The sequence below is a fragment of the Chelonoidis abingdonii genome, chromosome 5, assembly GCF_003597395.2.
Source record: "Chelonoidis abingdonii isolate Lonesome George chromosome 5, CheloAbing_2.0, whole genome shotgun sequence".
In the NCBI taxonomy this organism is placed as follows: Eukaryota; Metazoa; Chordata; order Testudines; family Testudinidae; genus Chelonoidis; species Chelonoidis abingdonii.
The window spans coordinates 32,132,406-32,155,193 of record NC_133773.1 but is presented as its reverse complement, the minus strand read 5'-3'; the positions used below and the strand labels follow the sequence as shown (position 1 = coordinate 32,155,193).

General features: G+C 41.5%; 1 protein-coding gene across 1 annotated transcript; it reads left to right on the top strand.

Moving 5' to 3' along the window:
- The first annotated feature begins 232 nt into the window (after positions 1-232).
- CYP2U1 (cytochrome P450 family 2 subfamily U member 1) lies at positions 233-21,022 on the top strand. The gene is made up of 5 exons (XM_032802250.2): positions 233-665; positions 12,916-13,551; positions 17,581-17,742; positions 19,617-19,784; positions 20,312-21,022. The coding sequence occupies exons 1-5, from the start codon at positions 233-235 to the stop codon at positions 20,488-20,490; spliced, it is 1,578 nt and encodes a 525-aa protein (XP_032658141.1). The 3' UTR covers positions 20,491-21,022.
- Positions 21,023-22,788: the final 1,766 nt, after the last annotated feature.

Genomic DNA, 22,788 nt, shown 5'->3' with positions numbered 1-22,788 from the left:
GAAGGACTCAGGGGAAGGCGGGGGGTCTGTGGAGAAGGAACCCCCTGGGCTGGGGACGTCACGCGGCCAGCTGGAGGGCGGAGTCGGAGACTCTCCCAGGCGTCTGGGCCGAATCGCAACGCACAGAGCTCGGCCCCCAGCCAATCCCAGGAGGCGAGGCGGGCGGGGCCGGGCGCTGGGTGGCTGTAGCGGCGCTTCGGGGATGTAGCGGCTGCTGCACTCTCAGGGCCGGATGGCCTGTGCGGGGCTGGCGGGCTGGTCCTGGCCGCTGCGGGACCCGGGCTTCTGCGCGCTGCTGGCGACCGCCGGGCTTCTGCTAGGGCTCTGCTGGCTGCTGAGCCGCCCGCCCCGGGGGCTCCCGCCCGGCCCCAGCCCCTGGCCGCTGGTGGGCAACTTCGGCTTCGCGCTGCTGCCCGGCCCGCTGCGGAGGCGGTGGCTGCTGGGCGGGCGGGCCGGGCAGGGGGGCTCCCGGCCGCTCTCCCCGCACCTGCTCTTGACCCGCCTGGCCGAGGTCTACGGCAGCGTCTTCAGCCTCTTCGTGGGCAGCCGCCCCATGATCGTGCTCAGCGACTTCGAGGCGGTGCGGGAGGCGCTGGTCAGCCAGGCCGAGGTGTTCAGCGACCGGCCCAGCGTCCCCATCGTGTCTATGCTTACCAAGAAGAAGGGTGAGCGCCGGCGCTGAGGGAGCAACCGAGTGAGCCCCCGGCTGGGCTCGGGCACTGTCCTGGCGCCGTCCTGCCAGGGCGGCAGATCCAAGGGTGGCTCCCCCGCATTGCACGGGGGTCCCTGCAGGAGGGAAATGTGGCCAGGTGGCTCCCTTTGAGCCGGTGCAGCATTCTCTCCAGGCAGGTTTTCCCAACTGGCCTTGTGGGAGAGGGTGCCAGGTAAGGGGCAAACCTCACCTCTCCAAACAGGGAGGCCCCTCGCCCTGGCAATGGAGCCTTAAGGGGTGGCCTGCTGGATTCCTTATACTCACAATAAAAACGGCTTGAGACGCAGCAGGGCTGGGAAGAGATTGGCCTTTATTTCCTGGCCCCAGTTTATTGACATGGGTCAGATTATTAAAGGTCCCATAGCGGCTGGGGTCAATATCCACTGACTGGTGGCTGTTGTCCCCCCCCCCCTTTCCCCATGTACGCAGGTACAAAGGAGCATGAGACAAAATGTGTCAGGGTGTATCCTGAAGAATTGACTTGCTTACCTTTCCCAGGAGTCTTAGGCCTTGTGTGCAGGGTAGAAAGATGGTGTAGCAAAGGCCTCATCTACACTCAAAAGTTGAGTCAACCCAGCTACGTCACTCAGGGGTGTGAAAAATCCACATCCCTGAGTGACGTAGTTAAGTTGGAATAGCCCTTGGGGTAGACAGCGCTAGGTCGACGGAAGAATTCTTCTTTCGACCTACCTACTGCCTGTTGGGGAGGTGGATTAACTAAGCTGACTGGAGAACCCCCCTCAGCACTGTAGTGAGTGTCTACAATGAGCTCTATAGCAATGCTGGTGTAGTGTTTCAAGTGGAGACAAACCCTAAGTCACTGGATTGGGTTTCAGTATATCTGGGTTCAGTTATCAGATCTACCACAGACTTCCTGCAAGGCTTGGGCAAGACTCTCTCTCTCTTTATTCCCCATCTTTAAAATTGGGAGAACAGTATTTCTGTATGTAACAGGGAGCTATTATAGTAAATTAATTACCTTTTTTCAAGATGTTTGGATACAATAGTCATGGGTCAGGACCTATGTAGATAAAAGTTGGATAGGAATTGGCTATGTTTAGGCCTGGTCTATATCAGAAAATTAGGTTGGTTGAACTACCGTAGTCGAGTGAAAAATCCACACCTCTGGGCACCATAGTTAAACCAACCTAAGTACCCATGTAGACAGTGCTAGGTCAACAGAAGAATTCTTCTGTTGATGTAGCTACCGCCTCTCAGGGAGGTGAATTACTTACTCCATAAGGAAGCTTTACAGTGGCACGGCTGCAACTGTGCAGCTGTGCCTCTCTAACATTTAAACTGTAGACAAGCCCTTAGTGGGGATGAATAAGAAGAACAGGATTGTTTTGTATTATTAGTCTAGTGTCCAAGACTTAATATATTTAGTCCTAGATCAGTACCAAAATATCACTATAATTCTGAGGGGCCAATGTCATCTAGTGTGTCCTGTGTTCATCATGCTGGTATCTGAGTGTACAATAAATAAGTGGTTTCCTGACACAGGGTCTGTCTCCTTCTGTTAGTAGGTGTTAGAATTCTTAGGCTTTGGCACATCTTACTTTTGGGAATTCTAGCTTATAAAGGAGGTGTTTTGTATTTTGTTCTAACAGTGGTGTGTTCTGCCATCCAATCCAGAGCATGGAGCTCCATGTCTGAGGGCTGGCTTCTGACAGCTTTTCCCCCTCTTTTGTGAATTTCAGCCATTGATGTGTTCATTTTTTCTAATGAGTATAATAGATTTAGTGGCTCTTGATCTCTGAGGTAGTCCAGACCTGGCCCACTGAGGGCTTTAAATGTCAAGGCAGAAGTTTGAATTTGATCTGTATCTCACAGGGAGTCAGTGAAATATGCAGAGTCCCAAGGTGACATGGCTGTGTGGGCTGGAAAGCAAGTTGCTGCATTCTTAACTAGCTGTTGCTTTTATCAGACTTTAAGTTCTGATGCCTTGTGAACCAGGGCTGAAAAATTCACTGGACTCCTAGTAACCAGATGTGAAAGGTTGGGGCAAGGATGCTACCACTTAAGGCCTGTGGTAGCATCTTTTCTCCTCTCTGGACCTCCTGGTTGCTATGTATACTTGAGGGAAAACTATCAACTGGAAAATCTTGGCTGCTGTTTAGGATGGAGAGTGTCTTTCACTCTCCCAGCCTCTGTTTGTTGGGTCCTCTCATGAATAACTTCAGTGCCTGCCTCTGCTGCTCTGTGTAGCCTTCTTGAGCCGCAGCAGATTGAAAGTGGCGTGATCTTTGACCATTCTGAGTAGCACCAAGTTCTGAGTAGCAGTTATGAAACTAACTGATCCTGTTAGCCCACATGTACACTATGCTCACATTTTTCTTCTAGCTTTCCACCAGTAAACTGCCACAGCTCAGCTCCACCTGTGGCAGCAATGTGGGGCATTAATGTATTCTTGCAGCTTTCGGCAACCTCTGTTTTAACCACCACATCATCCAGAGCTGCTCTGAGCAATGTTAAACAAGGTGGTGATAAAAGCACAAGCAGCAAGTCCGACCTAGCATTCGCACCATTGCTCTGGCCACTGAAGCTGCACCAGTGGCTATGCAATGTTGAGAAAGCTGATGAGAAATGCGAGTGGAAACAAGGCCTACAGGTAGAGCTGTTGTTGGTTTTTTTTGTCAATAAGGTGAGATGAGGTCTGAGTTGTGTCCTCTGCAGTTTTTCTGCTACAAAACCAAGGCTGGGCCATAGCTCATTAATGGTACCATACACATAAATTGAATAGGATAACTGGTGTATTTTGGAAAGTCTGGGAAGGTAACCCATAATAAATAATTCTACAGGGCACAGAGTGCCCTGAGCACATACAAAGATAGGGGCATCAGCACCACATGCAAAAGTGCATCCTGGGATATTTTTTCTACTCTATGGTAAGAATGAGTCATGCCATGTCAGTCAATATAGTGCAAAATAAGCATGTGCTTGGTGGTTATGGTAAGATGACAACTGTTTGCTAGCCTGGCCCCTTATCAGGGTGGTAGAGAGTGGGCCAGCACTATAACCAGTGCACGCAAGCATTTTAAATAGAATATCAACAACAATTTAAATTCCAGAGATGGAGAGGGGAGTTGTAGTACAGGGAATGTCTGAATTTCACTCTGTAGCTGCTTTGAAAAGCTCTGTGTAGCAGCAAAGAAATTGAAGTCTGCAGGCTCTAGCAGGTAATGTGACACTGGCTTGTCTGTAGTTCATGTTTGGAAAGATATCTCAGCAGTACACTATGCTCTGTTATGGGATAGCTGCCCACAGCATCCCCAAGTGTGTTGAATTTTTGAAAATGAAATCTTAAATTCTACAGAAACTTATGGTGTAGGTCCCCTTATTTGGAAGCCCAGCACTTAGTTCTAACTATGGCAAATAGTGGACTATTGGATTTTAGTGATCATTCTGGTCACTGTAAAGTACTTACCTCTGTTTTCCTTGAGAGAGTGTGGAGCTAGAAATCAGTGTTTTATGCTCTCTGAAAGTTCTGCATTCCACACTTTCTATAGCATAGGCACAGTGTTCATCTCTAATTCCAGCAGAGTATGAAATATTGGCTAAAATTGTTTGTGTAACCCACTGGTCAGTGTGTGTTGTGTTCCCCTGATTCACAGAGGATGTTACAGCTCCTAGCCAGAGAATTTGGCTCTTTGGCTCAAGCTGTAGATACTTATGCTTTTAAGACTGGAGGTGATTTAGTTCAGTCCCTGCTGTCAGCCAAGGTGATAGCTGTCACATCAGCATGTGTGAGTGTAAGTAAGTTGACTGTTGGAATTGGTAATGTGATTTAAGATCCGTTGTTTCACAACATTGTCAGAGCTTGGAATCAGGACATACAGGTGTGTGGTGTGATTGTTTGTTTTTTTTAAAAAAACTTTTCCATGTACTGGCCCAGGATCAATGATAAAATACTGATCCTTGGTTTTTAATGTTGTATTGTTAAGAAAACTACTACTCTCCAAGTGAGAATACCCTATTCAGAACAGTTTTCAGAGTGGTAGCCGTGTTAGTTTGTATCAGCAAAAAGAACAAGCAGTACTTGTGCACCTTAGAGACTGACAAATTTATTTGGGCATAAGTTTTCGTGGGCTAAAACCACTTCATCGGATGCATGCAGACTCCAACGAGAAACTGCAGAACTGGAATTAATTTGCAAACTGGACACCATTAAATTAGGCTTAAATAAAGACTGGGAATGGATGGGTCATTACACAAAGTAAAAACTATTTCCCCATGTTAATTTTTCCCCTACTGTTACTCACACCTTCTTGTCAACTGTATGAAATGGGCCATCCTGATTATCCTTACAAAAATTTTTTTCTCCTGCTGATAATAGCCCACCTTAATTGATTAGTCTCATTAGATTTGGTATGGCAACACCTATTTTTTCATGTTCTCAGTGTGTATATATGTCTTCCTACTGTATTTTCCACTGCATGAATCTGATGAAGTGGGTATTAGCCCACGAAAGCTTATGCCCAAATAAATTTTAGTCTCTAAGGTGCCACAAGTACTCCTCCATAATTTTTTTTTTGTTTGTTTTTCGTTCAGAACAGTGTATTTGACTATCTTTTTCTTCTGGGCTCTATAGCCTCCCACTGTAAAGAAATGCTTAGTTGTTTTCTCTTTAGTGCAATCCATTCTCCTTTCTCTCATTCACTTGAGTTATCCAGAAAAGGATATAGTCACATGCAATTCTTTGTAGGGTACATGCTTTCAGCAGAGCAAACAAAACCAAAACTAAAATTGCTAAAAAGTAAACCAATTTAGTAATTCCAGTAGCTCCAAATAACTTTTTTTTTTTCTCATTGGGCACCAGTGATCCCTGTACTACTTTATCCTTTTCAACATATTATCATCACTGATGCCCCCCACTCTCCATGCTTCTCCTCTAATCTAATCCACATTTTTAAAAAAGAGTCTACATTTTCAGTTGAATGCAATGACTGTATTTTTCCTATTTACATTGTCATAAAGAGTTAATTTTTATTTTACAAACAAATACATGATGAAAATTGCCTGGAAAGTAAACATGATATATGTACTGTTTTTTGTAATGCGCATTTCCCCATAGACAAATACCACCAAAAAGTAACAATTCTCCTACTTTTTCATGTACTGATATAATTGATCTTACATAAAGTTGATAAACTTACTCCTGAAACCATAAACAAGTTAATTATCTAGTCTAAAAACTTCTTGTAGTGACAAATCCAGAAATGGAGTTGTATTAAACCCAGAAGCCATGTTGATATAATTTAAAATACATAGATTTGTGTTTTATGGGAATTCAGCAGACTTTGTGCCAGTATTGCAATATTAAGTATGGTCTTCCATGTTGTAGTAGTTGTTGGAAGACATCTTGGCTAACTCAGAAATATATAGTGCTTGAATGGTTGTGTGGGAGAGTTTCTGTCATAAGTGGTATGCCTTGTCTATAGATGTGGAGGTTTTCTGCCAAAAAACCCCCAAATTCTCACTGATATAACTCCAACAGTGGTAGCAATGGTGTGAGCTCTAGCATTATAAACCTAGAAGCCTAATAAGACCATCTAATTCAGGGATTTTGAGCAATCAGTTTTTGAATTGCTCCTCTCCAGTTCCACTCTGGCATCAGTAGTGACTGTTCCAGGTCTGCTCCAACTCTGCACCATGCGCCAACTCAAATGAATTTTTAACTAAATAAAAAAGTGCATACTGTAATTTTGAAAACATTTTTATTCAGACTTTTAAAACAATTTAAATGTCATCAATAATGATACAAACTAAAATCATTCATAATTCATTCAGTAAAAAATTATTGCAGCAATCAAGTCGTCTTTCATAGCCTGCCACAAATCATTTAAAATTAACTTTAAAGCCGAAAACGGTCACGCTATACTAGCTTGAGTTGTTGGCATGCTCAAAGCAATTCTACAGGCATCCTGAATGTGGTGTGGGTCGCTGTGAACGGCCTCAAAAAGAGACTTAACTTTTAGCCTACCAATAGACTTCATTGCCTCACAATCTTCCTGAAAGTTTCTCTCAAATAATGCTTCATTACATTTTATGAATTGCAGGAACTCACCGGCATCTTTCTTGTTTATCCAATTTCTTTTCGAAGTCGTCATCTTCTGAAGAATTGATGCTTGAATTATCTCCATTTTCCCGTGATGGCTGAAGACGTCTCAGGGATGGATGCTCAAACAAGTTCAGAGTAGAGACGGAAGTTTGAGAACAGCCTGCTATTTCTGAAGGATGTGAACTTTCCAAAACTGCAAATTCAGTTGTTGATTCCCCTTTTGTTGTGTTTCGTCTTCTTCAACCTCTTTCGCAGAGTCCAAATGTAGCAATAGATTGTGTTGTTCAAATTGTCGAGCAATATCAAGGAGCCCTTCTTTTGCCCTTGGTATTTCCCTTGAGGTAAGAAGAATCTGATACTGTAGGTCAGCATAAACTCTAGCAAGGAAATGAATATTGTCAAAAAGCTTCTCTTCATGTTTCTGCATGGAGGATAGAATTCCTTCTGCAATTTGTCCATCATTTTCTTGCAAGAATTTTGACAGTTTTCGGCATTCCTTCATTAAAACTCTCAGGGTTACGTTGACAGCTTGAAGATTCACGGTGGTTTGGTTTGGCTTTGCCAAGAGGTCTCACAGGTTCTTCGCTTCATCCCATTCAGCTTTTGTTAACTTGGGTTCTCTTGTTCCAGCAGCAGCTACTTGTTCACAGTAAGATTGAAAAATGAGAAGTCAATCAATCATTGCAAATGTTGAACCCCAGCAAGTCACAGTATCCAATGATTGTTACCCCATGTAGACCAAGCAGAACACTTTGAATACTTGGAGTTCGTAGTTTGACAACGACTTGCCGAATTTTTGCCAGAAATTTCTTCGCATGTTCTTTGTTCAGTCCATCCCAGATTGCCAACTGAAGAGTGTGAATACCATACCTCATCAGTTGGACTTTTGAATTGTCCTCATGAGGCCATGTTGGAAGTATGAGGCTAGAGTCTTTAACCCATTATGCAGCAGCATCCATGTTGAGTTTGATTTCATCCATTCCTTTAGTTCCTTCATCAGGCAAAATAGCTTCAGTTCTGTCCACATCCCTGTTCTCAGAAATGGTTTCATTGTCCTCCCTGAAATTTTTGACAGCACACATCATGTTTGCTGCATTGTCAACACAGATGCTCAGCACTGGCATTTCACTGATCCCAAATTTTTCTAAAATAGCTTTTACTTGACTTTTCATGTACAAAGAATTGTGACACCCTTCAGTGTTGATTATGTCCAAGGTTTTTACCACAGCTTTATCTTTTCCTTCTTCGTAGTACTGAGCATCGATTGCAAGGAAATTTCTGTTTCCACGGGTTGCTGCATCCATTTTCAGGTAACACAATTTTTGCTCCAAAGCTTTCTTGAGCTCTTGGTGACCAGACTCAGCTGTGCTAACAACTAAATGACGAACCTCATTGTGCCCTGTCAAAACTCCAAGGTGCCGACCCAATTCACCTGCAATTTTTTGGAATCCTTTGTTCTTTAATGAAGGTAGTGAGTGCTGTTGAACTCAAGGAAACCGTTTCCATCAGCCCTTCATGGAAAGTATTGGCATCCATAATGACTGTAACCTTTGAGGACTTCAAATATGAGTCAAGTTTTGTTTGCTCAATTTTGGGTTTCTTTTCAGATGAAGCTCTGCAAAAAATCTTTTCTCCAGGAGTTTTCAAACAGCCAGATAAATTGCAAGTTAGTTTTTCTTATGAAAACTTACAGTAAAAATATTCAAAATATTTTCCAAGTTTTTCATTAAAATCTCAAAAATGCTTTAATATAGATATATCAATGAAATTTTGTATGTGCCATAGTGTTAGTATGTGCTATCGCTGTTCCACAACACTAATTATTGGGAAATAATGAGGCTTTGTGTTACAAGCTTGAAAATAAGCTTCCCGTTAAAGTTTATTTCCAATGTTCTATCATACAGCATCATTCAAATAAAATTATTTAAACTACAGGCATCGTGAACTAGGGGGACTGGGCCAATTTTATTTAATATTTTTTTAAAATCTTTGACTGTTTAACAGATATGACCCTGGAATATGATTTAATGCTAAAACATGCATTAAAATGGTACTCTTAATTTATGTTGTATAATTAAAATTTTTAAACAGTTTTCTCAAACAGTTAATCTGCTTAGATGCTTATAATGATACAAATAATTTTACTTATTTTTCAACTTTGGAACCATACATTTTAAACGTAATAATAAATAATAACCAAAATGTATTAACTTATTATGAAACATCATATTACCGCTCGTAGGCAGAAGCAGTCAATGACAACCCTTTTTTGAAATATGAAATAGAAATGACCAGCTACCAGTTTGGGATCTGTATGGTTTAAATAGTTTTGGATAACGTAATATGGTAGCACATACTAACGCTAAGACACAGACATGATTTCATTACTGTATATTAAAGTGTTTTTTGAGATATTAATCAGAAATTCACTTTTCATCATCTCCTTGAAGGGACTGTTGCTCCTTTAGGAAGAATTTTAGGACATGTGTTCACAAAAACGTTTTTTCTTAAAATGACCTAAGAATTCACCCTCAAAGTTGTGTTGGACATTTTCCAGTCAGTCTGGATATATCACAAAAATCACTCCTAATTTATGCAAAAATGTTGTCTGTGTGTGTGTGTGTGTGTGTGTGTGTGTGTAATATATAAAATGCCTGTTGCACATGACTTTTTCAGTAAATTTAAAATTACAAACAACTCTACCAAAAGACAGTTGAACAGGTGACATATAAAATAAGTCCGCCAGAGTGATACAGGAGCATGTACAAATGAACAAATGTAACGGGAGCCCGTTTGAGAAATAAGGTCAAGTGGTTAATATCTCTTGCAATATCTTAATACATCAATAAACAAAAACTTCTTTTGCAATATATCTGTCTGTGATATCTTAAATGTTACATCTTGCATCACACTTTTCCATAATCGCAGCACTCAGCGTGTCTCATTGATCAATCCTTACAAAAGAAGTATCAACACATACTTATCTATCTATGCAAGTACATACTCGCCTAACCTTGGCACAAGGGTGGAAGCAGTCTGCAATGTTGCCGGATGTCTGACAATTATCTGATTCTTTAATAAAACACATCTCCAAAAAAATTTATAAATTTTGTATCTGTACATTAAATCTTGATTTCGGCCAAAGTGAGAATAACTATGACATATTATGTAAAATGGTAAAGTAGATGTTAATATCAATCGTTATACAATCTGAAACTTTTTGGCACCTTTAGGACTTTTTTGCTAAATATCATTCATTTTGGATTGAAAATGGGGGGGGGGGGGGAGCCTGGAGCAGTCAAGATTTTCTGTCCTGCAAGATTTTCTGTCCAGCTCCAGGCAAAAACCTGCAGCTCCACTGCTCCGGACTCTGCTCCAAAGCCCTGGTCTAATTCTCGTTGCTTGATGCACTTTTATGGCTTATTCAAATTCTTTCTTGTTTATACCCATTCCTGGGTATGCTTCGCTCTCAGCTTATGTACAGAGCAAGTGCTGTTTTCCCTAGCTGCTTTTTTTTTCCCCAATGATCTTCTGTTAATAAAAGTGCCCGATTACTCCTCTTCATTGGCTGAATGCCAGCTAAAAATAGTTTCAGGTTTCTTCTCTGATCTCCGTTGTTGCTCTAATCTAATGCTCTTTCTCCTTTTTAATCTCTTTCTCCATCTCTATTAGTTTCTGCGTATAGTAAGCTAGTTGTCAGTGTTCTTAAATGAGCTGGGATTTCCATGATTTTGATGATCTCATATGACAGTCTTCTCTGTGGAACCATGTCTGAAAAGATTTTTACAGTAGAACCTCAGAGTTATGAACACTTTGGGGATGGAGGTTGTTCGTAACTCTGAACAAAATGTTATGGTGTTCTTTCAAAAGTTTACAGCTGAACATTGACTTCATACAGCTTTGAAATTTTACTGTGTAGAAGAGAAATGCTGCTTTCACTTCATTTTTTTTTTTTTTTAGTAGCTTACGTGTAACACAGTACGTTTTTGTTGATGCTGCTGCCTGATTGCATGCTTCCAGTTCCAAATGAGATGTATGGTTGACTGGTCAGTTCCTAACTCTGAGGTTCTACTGTAATATGAAATTGGGACAGTCTTGGTTCGCCAGCTCAGCTTTTAATGTGTAAATTGAAGGGAGTTTGCTCCCTTAAAAGATAATGAGACTGTCTTCTCCTGTGGATGGAATTTATGTCCTGAAACTACTCTTCCCCCTTCTGGAGACAGGAAAAGGTAGTGCTGAATTGTGGTTCAGTTTTGTTGTAGTACTTGCTTTAGGCCAAGATAGAAGTGTTCTGTTTCACTGGAATGATTAATATGTTCTTGTCCAATTTCAGTATCAGATGTGCCTTAATTTTTCACTTGTCCCAGTTGATGTTACTGCTGCTACGTAGAAACACTGCCCTGGGGTCGGTAATCTGACAAGCTAAGAAAACCAACAAAAACAAAAAAGTGTTCTATACAGAAAATGTATTGCTGAGAAGCTGTCCTTCAAAGCATATTTATAGGGAGACAAAATGAGGTTCATTTGAATAGCTGTTCACTCAGTTGGTAAAATACAGTGACTTTCTTCTTAATCAAGGACTGATCATAATAGTCAATTTGTTCAAGACCTTTGGAACTAAACAATGTACTCAGATTTTTCAGTCTAATACAGTCTCACTTTAATAGATAATTCAGTCAGGAAAATCTAATCATGAAGAACACATTCCAATCTTTATTTTGCCCTTCCATATCTCTTAGATTGTCCTGACCCTGAATAGTTTACATTCTCTTTGGCATATACTACCCTTTGTACATTATTTATACCCACTCTTTTAAATAACTTTGGATTTATTTTAGTGTTAATTCATTTTCATGTTTTGACTACTAGGTCCTTTTATCAAAATGTGGATGCCTATCCAGTATCAAGAACACACATCTTTCTGTTACCAATTTCTGTTGGTCAGTGAGTTTCTCTCTTGTTCTATATCTGACCATATGTTAGATTTGGCATTAAGCTCTTACCAAACTGCCTTTCACAAATCAATGAATTTTAAAAAAAGATCTTTGAAACTTAACATTAATGGTGAGACGTGGTTGTCATGTAGCTTTTGTGAAACAAGCTGCTCTTTCTAAAAAAACATAATGTGAGTTCACTATAAGTAGCACTAAAATATTGGTTCTTGCTCTAATGGCTTAAAATACTTTTCCAAGTTAACCAAATTAATCTAAACCTTATCAGAGAGAGTCACTGTAGCTAGCTGTTTTTTTTTGTTTTGTTTATATAGTTAGTACTGTAAATGTGTACATTGTCTGTTGTCAAACACAACAAGATGCATCTATTTGCATGTAAATTAATATTATAGTTGACTCCAAAGAAGCCCATGAACAAAAAAGTATATAAAATTGACTCAGGGTAGACTTCATAATAAGAAAGTTTTGAAAACTCCCCACTGATACAAATCCAAGAGCATTTTTACCCAGAAGTTTTAAATATATAGTCACCTTCCCAGTCTGTCTGTAGCTTTTATATCCTGTTGCCTAATTGTTTCATAAAAATGTAGGCGTCAACTTGAATTTTCTCTTTCATGGGATTTGCATGCACACAGACAGTACTGTAAGGTGTGTACCATGGAGAGAGTTGTCCTGTAATGTCACAGTGCAGAACAAACTGTGTTTGAATATTTGGTTATCTCCATCTTGCTCATGGCATTTGTGTAGGAGGTCCCCCTCCTTTTTTGAAGGGGGGGTGGCGGTCATTTGTTTAAAGGGTTACTGCTAACGTATGTCCAAAATTTGACATTGCTGTGAAATGCTTACAAGATGGTAAGCAATAATGGTTCTATAGTGCCTTCCAACTGAGGATCTCAAAACGTATTTCAAACACTCAGCCTGTTGAGAGAGCCATTTTACAGATTGAGAAACTGAGGTACAGAGTTGTCCAAGGCCATGTAAGAAGTCTTAGAGCTGGAACAGAGTCATCTTTCTCTGGCTCCTAGTTCTGTGCCTTGATCACATGACTCTTCTTCCTTTTTGGAAAGTTCCTGATCTGGTTGTGAGGGTTGGGCTTTTTTGGGGGAGGAGGGAGGGAGGGAATTAAATGTCACCTTGAGAATATAGCTGCTCAGTTTGGGATTCTCCCCTTCTCCTCCCTCCTCCCCCAGGTGTTGTTTTTGCACCATATGGCCCAGTATGGAGACAACAGAGGAAGTTTTCTCACTCAACTCTTCGTCATTTTGGATTAGGAAAGCATAGCCTGGAACCGAAAATCATTGAAGAACTGAAGTATGTGAAAGAAGAAATGCTAAGATATGGAAAAGATCCATTTAACCCTTTTCCTATTATCAGCAACTCTGTGTCCAATGTTATCTGTTCTATGGCCTTTGGCAGGCGCTTTGACTATGAAGACGTTGAGTTTAAAACCATGCTAAGTCTCATGTCACGTGCACTAGAGATAAGTGTAAACAGCCATGTACTTCTGGTCAATATTTGTCCTTGGCTGTATTATCTTCCCTTTGGCCCTTTCAGAGAACTGAGACAAATTGAGTTTGATGTCACAGCTTTTCTAAAGAAAATAATTGCACAGCACAGGGACACTCTAGATAGAGAAAATCCCAGGGACTTCATCGATATGTATCTCCTCCAAGTAGAAGAAGAGAGAGAGAGCAACAGTGAGAGCAGCTTTAACGAAGACTACTTGTTTTTTATCATTGGTGACCTCTTCATCGCAGGCACTGACACCACTACCAACACACTGCTCTGGTGTCTGCTCTATATGTCTCTCCACTCAGAAGTACAAGGTAAATGAGACTTTTCTATCCGTATTTATTGTATGCTGGACTACAAGACTGTTGTTGTTTTTATAGAGTGCTGTATTTTATCAGGAAGGCAGACAGGCAAGTAACCCAAAATTGTGTTAATCTGAAATTAAAGTTATAAATAGGTATAAGTAACTTAAAGGGCTAAGCACCTCAATATTCTAGTTTTATCAAATACAAGCGCCTTCCCCCCCCCAAAAAAACCCCAACCATGAGTACCCCAAATGGCATTAACATTGCCCACGCAATCCCTGCCATACTGTGCATTTGCCACCTAAATTTTTTAGATATGCATCTAAGGCAAGTATTGCAGCTAGTTGACATGTCAAACTTGGATACATTGATGATTTGGCCAGGAACCACCCCCTATAGGTTTCAGAGCCTGAGCTCCAGCCCGAGCTGCTGTCTGCTAGACAAGGAAGGTTTCAAGTATGAGGGACTGTGATGTGGCTGTAGTGAGTACTGCCTACAACACTTCTGTCAGTGCCTCCTAATCTAGAGTAATCTCTTTGAAAAGGTCAAGGTAATAGTTTAGTCTCCAAACTCAATCACAAATCTTTTTCAGGCAAAGATTGTGCAATAGGACATCAGTTCAGCATTCTGGAGATAAATGAGTTCACTCAGTGCTAATTTAAAGCACCATTTTGTTGCCTGTTAGATTGGAACAGGAACAGCCAAACTCTGTCACCTAGGGACAAACTCTTTTCTAGGGTGACCATACTTCTTAAAGTAAAAACAGGATGGCCCAGGGCTCACCCAAGCCATTGGGTTACCTATGTTGACCTTAATAGTCCTCCAGCAGCTGTCCCATAATGCCTATTACTGACTGCTCTGGTCGCAACTCTGAAACTCCACTGCCGAGGGCTCACAGGGACTGGAAATTGCCTTCTTAAAGCCCTACAAAATGTTTAAACACCTTTTTCCTGATTGTCCAGCTTGGAAGTTGGGGAGCATATCTAGCAGTTCTCCACTGTTGTGTGCAACTCCCCGTTGACCATGTCGGCTGCATGTTCTAGAGATGCTTTGTCCTGGAGTAAACAGAAGATATTGGATCTCTTGGGTCTGTGGGGAGAAAAGACTGTGCCGGCACAGCTACAGACCAGCTGTAAAAATGTGAACATCTGCAAGCAGGTTGCTCAGGGAATGCAGGAGAAGGGGTACGACAGGGATCAGCAGCAGTGCCTCATGAAAGCGTCTCTCTTTCACCAACAGAAATCTGTCCAATAAAAGATATTTACTCACTCAACTTTGTCTCTCTACTAGGAATTGGAGTATTTTTACCACTTTGGCTAACAGAGTAGTAATATGAATGAAAAACATTTTAAAATCCACTTCATGGGTTGGGGTTTAGAAGGTGTTTGTGAGTTTTGTGTCTTTAGCCTCTTTCTCCACTTACGCATGCTAGTAATTTTTCTCCTTTTTGCTGTTGATTTGAACCATTTTTGTCACTTGTCTTTGAACCCCATCTCTTTCTGCTGTTTTCAGATGAGGTGACCAGAACTGAGTGTAGTATTCTAAGGGAGTGTGAAACATTGATTATATAACAGCACTATCTCTTTACCAGTGTGATCTGCCATCCTATACTTTATGCATCATAATATTTTTCTCTGCTTTCATTTGGCGTGCCTAGGAGTCTTGCTGTGCCACCTCTTTTTCCTGGCCATGAGGCTTCTTCAGCTCTTGTGAGGAAGTAGCCTGGTCAGGCAGTTCATGGAACTAGCACTTGTTGGGGGCAAACTCTTCCTGTTAAGGAGGAAGCTGGGCTAGAAGGGAGGCAAGGTGAGAAGAAAGAGTTGGTCTTGCTATTTGCTGGAAGAAGGAGCTCCACTTTTAGCCCTTGTGGAAGCTAAAGAGGGAGAGACGGGGAGGAGGGAGACAGAGAAAGGAAAGAGACATACATGATCAAAACTAACTGGGCTCCAGCCCTATCTGAATTCCACAGATAAGTATATTTGTCCAGTATCTGAGGGACTTTTAATTACTGCTTTTTTTTTTCCCTAAGCAAATATAATGTAGCAGTCTAGACATGCTATTAGCTAAAAAATCAAGAAATCTTGCACCTTGCGTCAGCCATGCAAACAGCAAAGCATCTAGGTAGTTTTATAACAGTCCCACAAATCTCTTCAGGATCCCACAGACTTCATCTTGGGGATACAACACTTTGGTGACCTAGTGTGTGTGTGTAGACAAGTGAACAACCCTGAGATGACTCATCCTCCAGAATAAAATTATTTTCTGCCCCTTGAAAAGTGTTTTCCATTGAACCACTCCGGACATGCCAGGCACTAGTTCAAGGATCAGAATCTATCGATGTGAAAAGCATCCCTGGTATTTTAAACAGGCAAATGGTAAGCCACTGTCATCACTGTAAAGAAGTTAGTTTACTTTGTGTTCCTCATTTGAGTAGAAATTTCCTTAGCAAATCCATAGGTGGCAACATATGTCTGTTTAGCAAGTGATGATTGCTGAATCCCTTTCCCTGCCTTTGTGGTAATACCAAGAACTTTTTCTTATGCTGACTGAGCAGATAATTAACCTTAAATCGCTGTTGAGGATGTGGCAGGTCTAATGCTGAAAGGTAGAACTGGCAAGCAGAAGAACCACTACAGGCACAGGGTTTCCAGGGAAGCTGTGGATAACTAATATTAGCTATTACTTAACAAACAAACAATTCAGTTTGGATATTTTTCCCCTCTGGCCTGCCCTTCATCTTTTGCTTGTCTTTTTAGATTGAGAGTTCTCTGGGGCAGGGTCTCCATCTTCATAGCTGAGTGGAAAGCACCTAGTGAATGCTGCTGTAATGAACTTAATACTATATGATGAGCCCTCAATGCAATGATAAATAGGTTGAAAGAAGGAGATTGCACCTTCCTCCATTACTTTGGGTCTAATATACATGACAGGGTAGGATAGAATAGAGGGTCAGCTTTCATTTATCCTTTGGTAGCTTGGGTGAGATGGGGCAAGGAGGAAAGAGTGTGTAGAAACTCTTTCCAACAGTGTGGCTGATGAGATTTTTGTGTACCGGTAATGGGTGTTGTGTTTTGTTAAACCATTATTCCACCACTCTGAGGAAGGCTGTGCAATCCCTGAGCCAAGTAGAGTGCCAGAGAGGCCAGGACTGAGAATCGCAGGCCCAAAGGGAGAGACTTTAGTTCAAGTTAATTTTTGGATTTAATGAAGTAGAACCCCAGTCCATTACTACAGAGGTCTGCTGTGTATCTGAGAGGGCTACTGTTGCTACTCAGGTACTCGTATACTGGAGCTGGAACCCCAACAGCCATGGCTGCCCCTCCATATGCAGTAAATGAAGGTAATCATCTTGCAGCTAAGGAAGGTGTCTGTGCCTGGTCATCCCTCCTTGATAGGAGGGTCAGGGAAGAAGGAGTTTCAGAATCCCACTTTTGGTACCAGTTTTCATGGGGCATGCCTACCCTGGAGCACTCTGCTGAGCTAGTGTGGCTCTGCAGGCACTCCCTGCCTTGGTTTCATTTCTCTGAGGGCCATTTAAGACCTCACGCAGTCCACACGGGTATAAGATGCAATTCCCTTCCTGGGGTTGTAGTTTAGTTCCAGATGATTTTGGAGTTTAAAAGGGCTCTTTCCCTAGTCTCAAGGATTGCACACCCCTCCTCCTGGGGGCCTGTGGTTCTCAGTCCTGGAAGCTCCTTTCCTTTGGGAGAGGTTCTCTCACTGTGAGCATCTACCTGTAACTGAGCTCTGATGATCTTTTATTGGCCCAGGTGTTCATTAGCCAGATGGCCTCTAATTTAGCTCCTTGTGGGTAGTCTGAGCACAGACTCTCTTTAAAGGACCAGCAACCTCTAAACTGTCATTAGAAAACTCCTATGCACTTGGCTGCCCAGAAGTGAAAGTCTTTAGCCATCCTATTATCAGTACTCAGTTTTCCTCAACTGTATCATGATTGAGTGTAATGTAAATCTGAAAGTGTGTCAGTGCCTTTGCTCCTAATTTTCATCTTTCTTTTTACTCCTCCCTTCTTTTGCATAGAAAAGGTTCATACAGAAATTGAAGTGGTCATTGGGCGTGACAGAGCTCCTTCTCTCACTGACAAGGCTCATATGCCCTTCACAGAGGCGACCATCATGGAGGTCCAGAGAATGACTGTGGTTGTTCCTCTTTCTGTTCCTCGAATGGCCTCAGCAACTGCTGGTAAGTGTTTGTAGGTTTGTTTGGTTTTGGGGGTTTTGGGTTTTTTTTACATTTTGTGGCTGAAATGTCTGATGGGACAGGTGGTGAGAACTTTATGAAGATTGCAGTTATGCAGGTACAGATGTAACTTGAGTGTGTAAAGTGCCATCTCTTTAGACAGAAGGGCTAGGAATGTTTATCCGATCATCCAAAGTGGTTAACTGAAGATGCCCAAGTATTTCATAATTAGAGTCTTATCTGTTGATGAACAGGAATTGTGTGAGCCTTTGTTGATAGACTCAGCCTTTGGGAACAGTAAAGAGAATCTCAGCTTTCATTTTACAAAAACAAAAAAGTCTCTAGCCCTTTTCCTGGCACAAAGAGCCTTGAAAATATTAACATGATGTAAGCGGATTGCTAAGCTGGAAAGGAATGTGCTGCTGATTTTTATTTCTACGGAAAACAGTCTCACCCTCTCCCAAAGTCCTGTTGCTGGTCCCTATTGCCAGAGGTGTGATAGCGGTAGACAGGAATTGATTAACCTGGGTGGGTGGTAGCAAAAAAACATCTTGCAAGCCACCCAAAAGCATATCCTTCTTTAAATTTTTCAACACCTGCTACAGTAGTGATAGCTGCTTCAAGGAGAATTCCCTCCTTTCATCCTGTCACAGTGCCTCAAGGTGGTCATGGAGAGATGAACTAGTTCCCTTTACCACATCCTTCTCATAGACTGTGCAACAGTGTATGTGGAGGAGGAGAGCTGGTGCCAAGCCACTGCTGCTTTGAGTGGGATTCCTGTAGCTGCTACAGGCAGACCCTCTTCTTGCCAATGTTTGCCCTCCTCTCAGGTCTTTGGAGCTGACACTGGGTGCTCTGGCCTGGAGCTCTGACACCTCCAGCACAAATCCAACTGACCACTGAGCTGGACATCAGAGGGGACATCATCCCCACGCAGTCAAATAGCTTGCAGACAGACTGCAGGACAAATTGCTGGTTGCAATCAGAGTTTGTGGGATGGCCTGCCAGCTCTGATAAACAGCTGCCAACTAGAGGAGCCTCAGTGAATTACCAGGAACTAGAAAGGGGAAACATGATAGTCCAAGACTTATTAGACTGGAGATTGGGAAGGATTATGGGTGTGAGGATGGAGAAGGGAAAATGGAATTAATGGACCTGGGGAAGAGGACAAGGTTTTGGAATGGATAGATGTTTGTGGGCAGGGGAATATTGTTGAAGTGGAATACATTTTGAGAAAGTCCTGTGTTCAAAATGCTGGCAGTATAGGCCTGGTCCTGTCTGTATTCCTGTGAAACTTTTTGGGTCAGTTTAATAGTTGCAACAGTAGAAGATCTGAAATGTCTCTGCTATTCTAGATAATGGTAAATGATCTTAGTAAACTGAAGGGATTCACACATATCATGCAGTGTCTGCTTTGCAGTGCATCACTAGTGAATTCTAGTTATAAGCATTAGCTAGTTAGGGGAGGATCATCCCAATGTAAGGGGTTCGTTTAGTGGGACAATGTCTAATGTTCAATCTTACCGTCTTCTGCTGGCATATTGAGTGAGACTTTCTGGAAACATAACATGGCTGAGACTTTCCCACACCCTGTTGATCCCTGACTGTTAGCATAATTTAGTATACTTCTGGCTGCTCTAAGTTGTGCAGAGAGACTAAGCTGGCACACAGCCAGCCCAGAATCAGGGGAGCACGAGGACCATCTTTGCACCCAGACTTCCGTCCTCTGTCCTGAGATGTGGTGGATGTTCGTTGTCCATAGCTGAGGATCTGAGCTATTGTTTAATTACTATAGTCTCTCTTCTGTTAAGCGCGAAATCTCTCATGTTTGCTCTTAACACCTGTCAAATCTTCTGTCTCTGGTTTTTGTTTTGAAGTGCTACGGGGATATACTATTCCTAAAGGCAGTGTGATTGTGCCCAACTTATGGTCAGTGCACAGAGATCCAAATATATGGGAGAGACCAGATGACTTCCAACCAACAAGATTTCTGGATGAAAATGGCCAGCTAATCAAAAGAGAAATGTTCATTCCTTTCGGAATTGGTAAAATATCTAGATACAGCTGGAATGGGCTTTTTTGTTTAAAGTTTGGGGTGAGAGTTGCGCTTCCAAAAAGCCTTTGGCATTTGCCATTTTCTTATTTTGTCATAGAAAATAATATTCATTGTTGAAAATAGAATAAAAGTTGAATGTAAATGGTGCACGCTGATTACTTAAGCTTTTTATGGGGGTTTTTAAACCTCTTGGGAGTGTCCTGCAAAATACAGTAATTTAGTTCCTACCAAACCCAGCTGCCAGTTTAAATAAGTGCAACCTTCTCCCAGTAGCATCCCCAGGATGGATAAGGTGATACTATAGAAGTGGTTTTACTGCCATAAAGTGTTAAGACTGTATGTGCTTCTAATGTTAAATAATGAAACCAAGTGAACTGCAAACCAAGACTCTGAATCCCAACTTTAGAAAGTTCAGTTCTCTGCTTGGAACAAGGTTGTAGGGAAATTGTAGGGCTGTATTTGAATGAGTCAACAGTATAAGAATCAGTAATATTTACCTTTCTAACCTCTGTTTAGGTAAACGTGTGTGCATGGGAGAGCAGCTGGCAAAAATGGAGCTGTTCTTGATGTTTGTAAATCTCATGCAAAATTTCACCTTTTTGTATCCTGAGAATGCTACAAAACCAGCCATGGAAGGAAGATTTGGTCTAACTTTAGCTCCATTTCCATTCAATATAATTGCTTTGAAGAGATGAAGAAACTTGAAAAAAGACTAAATGAAGAGATACTGGACTTAGCAAATTCAGCTTTATATTTTTATCGTTCTAAGGTATGAAAACATATAAACTAGTAACTAAAGGTTAGCTGGTGAGTTCCAAAAGTGACTGGATGAGAGCATGTTAGACAGTCTGATGTTCTTCGCCTTTTTATTTCCTTTTTAAGATGCAGTTACTCAATCTGTTACCATTAATTTTGGGACAAAGGACCAAAATAACGCATGACGCTTTACAAGTATCAAGTGTCATTTTGGTCAATATGTTGTCAAAGTGCTTTGTGTATACACTTGCCAAATAAAAGGAAGGATGTGATCAACTGATACTAGAGGAAGCATTAAATGACTTAAGGGGTTTGTATGAAGAAACATGGTAACTAAATGCTATGTTGCTGAAGAGTGTTAGAAATGACAAGAACGGTGATACTAAGGCTCGCAAGTGGCTCTTTAATGTTTATCCTGTGGCTCTTTGCAGCACTAGATATTAAAACACACTGTGATTTAATTATTAACCAATCAGGATGCTTTTATCACCTACAATTGGTTAACAACGTAGTAAAACAGTCATTTTGCTGTGAGAACTGTATATAATAAACTATATATATTTCTCTATCATGCTATTTAAATATGAATATAGTGCTATAGTAAATTAAACAATGAATTCATACTACCGTGGCTCTTTTGGATAATGGTGATTGCTAATTTGGCTCCTGAACCACCGAGGTCTGAGTATCGCTGGACTAGAGGACACTTTCTGTAATCTTGGGAGGATTTTTGATTTTTTTTAATCTAAATGACTTGTAATTTATAGATAGAAGGCAAACCAAAATGGATCCTGGATCAGAACTCTCCTGAGTATTGGGACTTCGTGAAAATTCAGATTCACACTCCAAGAAGAGCCCTATCTCATGCTCTCTATGGGTATGTCTACACAGCCAGTAGGAGCAAGCTTCTGACCAAGTCGACAGACTCAAGCTCACGCTACTGTGCTAGAAATAGCTCTGAGGACAGAGCTTTTAAGTTGTGGCTTGGCGCACCCCCGTTCTCTAGGTTTAAGAGCCTGAGCCCCAGCCTTAGCTGCAATGTCTACACAGCTACTTGTAGTGTGGTAATCAGAACATAAGAATGGCCCTACTGGGTCAGACCAAAGGTCCATCTAGCCCAGTAATCCTGTCTTCTGACAGTGGCCAGTGCCTGGTGCCTCAGAGAATGAACAGAACAGGCAATCATCAAGTGATTCATCCTGTTGCTCGTTCCCAGTTTCTGGCAAACAGAGGCTAGGGACACCATGTGGGCCCAAGTCTGTCGACCTGAGCTCAGAGGCTTGCTGCCGTGGACTGTGTAGACCTATGCTAATAGGCCAAATTAAAATCCCAGCTCCAACAACCATCAGACTGTGAAAGTGAAAAGAAAATTGGAAAACTTATATACAATATGAGTATAGAAGCAATAACAAACTGTAATTTAATGAGGTGTAATTTGTCTTTTCAAACACAAGCATCCTAAACCTGTTGTAGGATAGTAAAAAGTTGAGTTGGAACCAATACTAGCAGTGTTAGTAGTAGTAATGGCTAAGAGGGCTGAAAACATTATCTACTATTTAACTGCTTTGAAATATTTACTGCTCTTTTATATTGCTTTCATCTCTTGCAAGACAAAAACCTTCATTTGATGCTCCCGTTAAATGTTGTTTGTTTACACGACAGATGTTGTCAAAAGGCTATGAGACATCAATTTGTTGATCTCCTGGTATGGTTTTAGCAATGTGAAATCTGAGCCCTTGTCGGGGACCACATTGAAGAACCGTTGGATCAGCTCCACGTGTGTACCAACTTAATTCTAGAACGTCCGTCTCATGCTAAGCGTGACTATCTTTCAAGAGTTCTTAAGGAGAATGACATTTTCTTGTAGAGTAACATCATCACTCATGCTGCAGATTATGAGCAAGATGTAAAATTCCTGTTCATTAGCTTGTTGCCACCATGAACAACAAAGTATTGCCTTGCCATGTATATTAGGCACGGTCTTAAAGATGTCTCAGTCCTGGAGGAGTTTAGTTTGCTGCACTAAGAATCAGACAACTGATCATAACTAATATTTGCAGACTTTCAAATCTTGAATAGCTGAAGCACATATTACCATTTTCTCCCCACCAAGCTGTGTATCTTGGTGATTTTAATAGCTACCACACACAGTAGGGCTATAGTAGAAATGATGAAGCTGGTTAGCAACTCACCTGTTAGGCCTTGTTTGCAAATGTCCCATTTTTTTTATACTCTAA

Bases quoted from the DNA above. Each gene is read 5' to 3' on its own strand.
- CYP2U1 (XM_032802250.2), top strand. From the start codon at position 233: ATGGCCTGTGCGGGGCTGGCGGGCTGGTCCTGGCCGCTGCGGGACCCG. The intron at 17,743-19,616 runs GTAAGTGTTTGT...TTTGTTTTGAAG, and splicing joins AATGGCCTCAGCAACTGCTG to TGCTACGGGGATATACTATT. The intron at 19,785-20,311 runs GTAAAATATCTA...ACCTCTGTTTAG, and splicing joins GTTCATTCCTTTCGGAATTG to GTAAACGTGTGTGCATGGGA.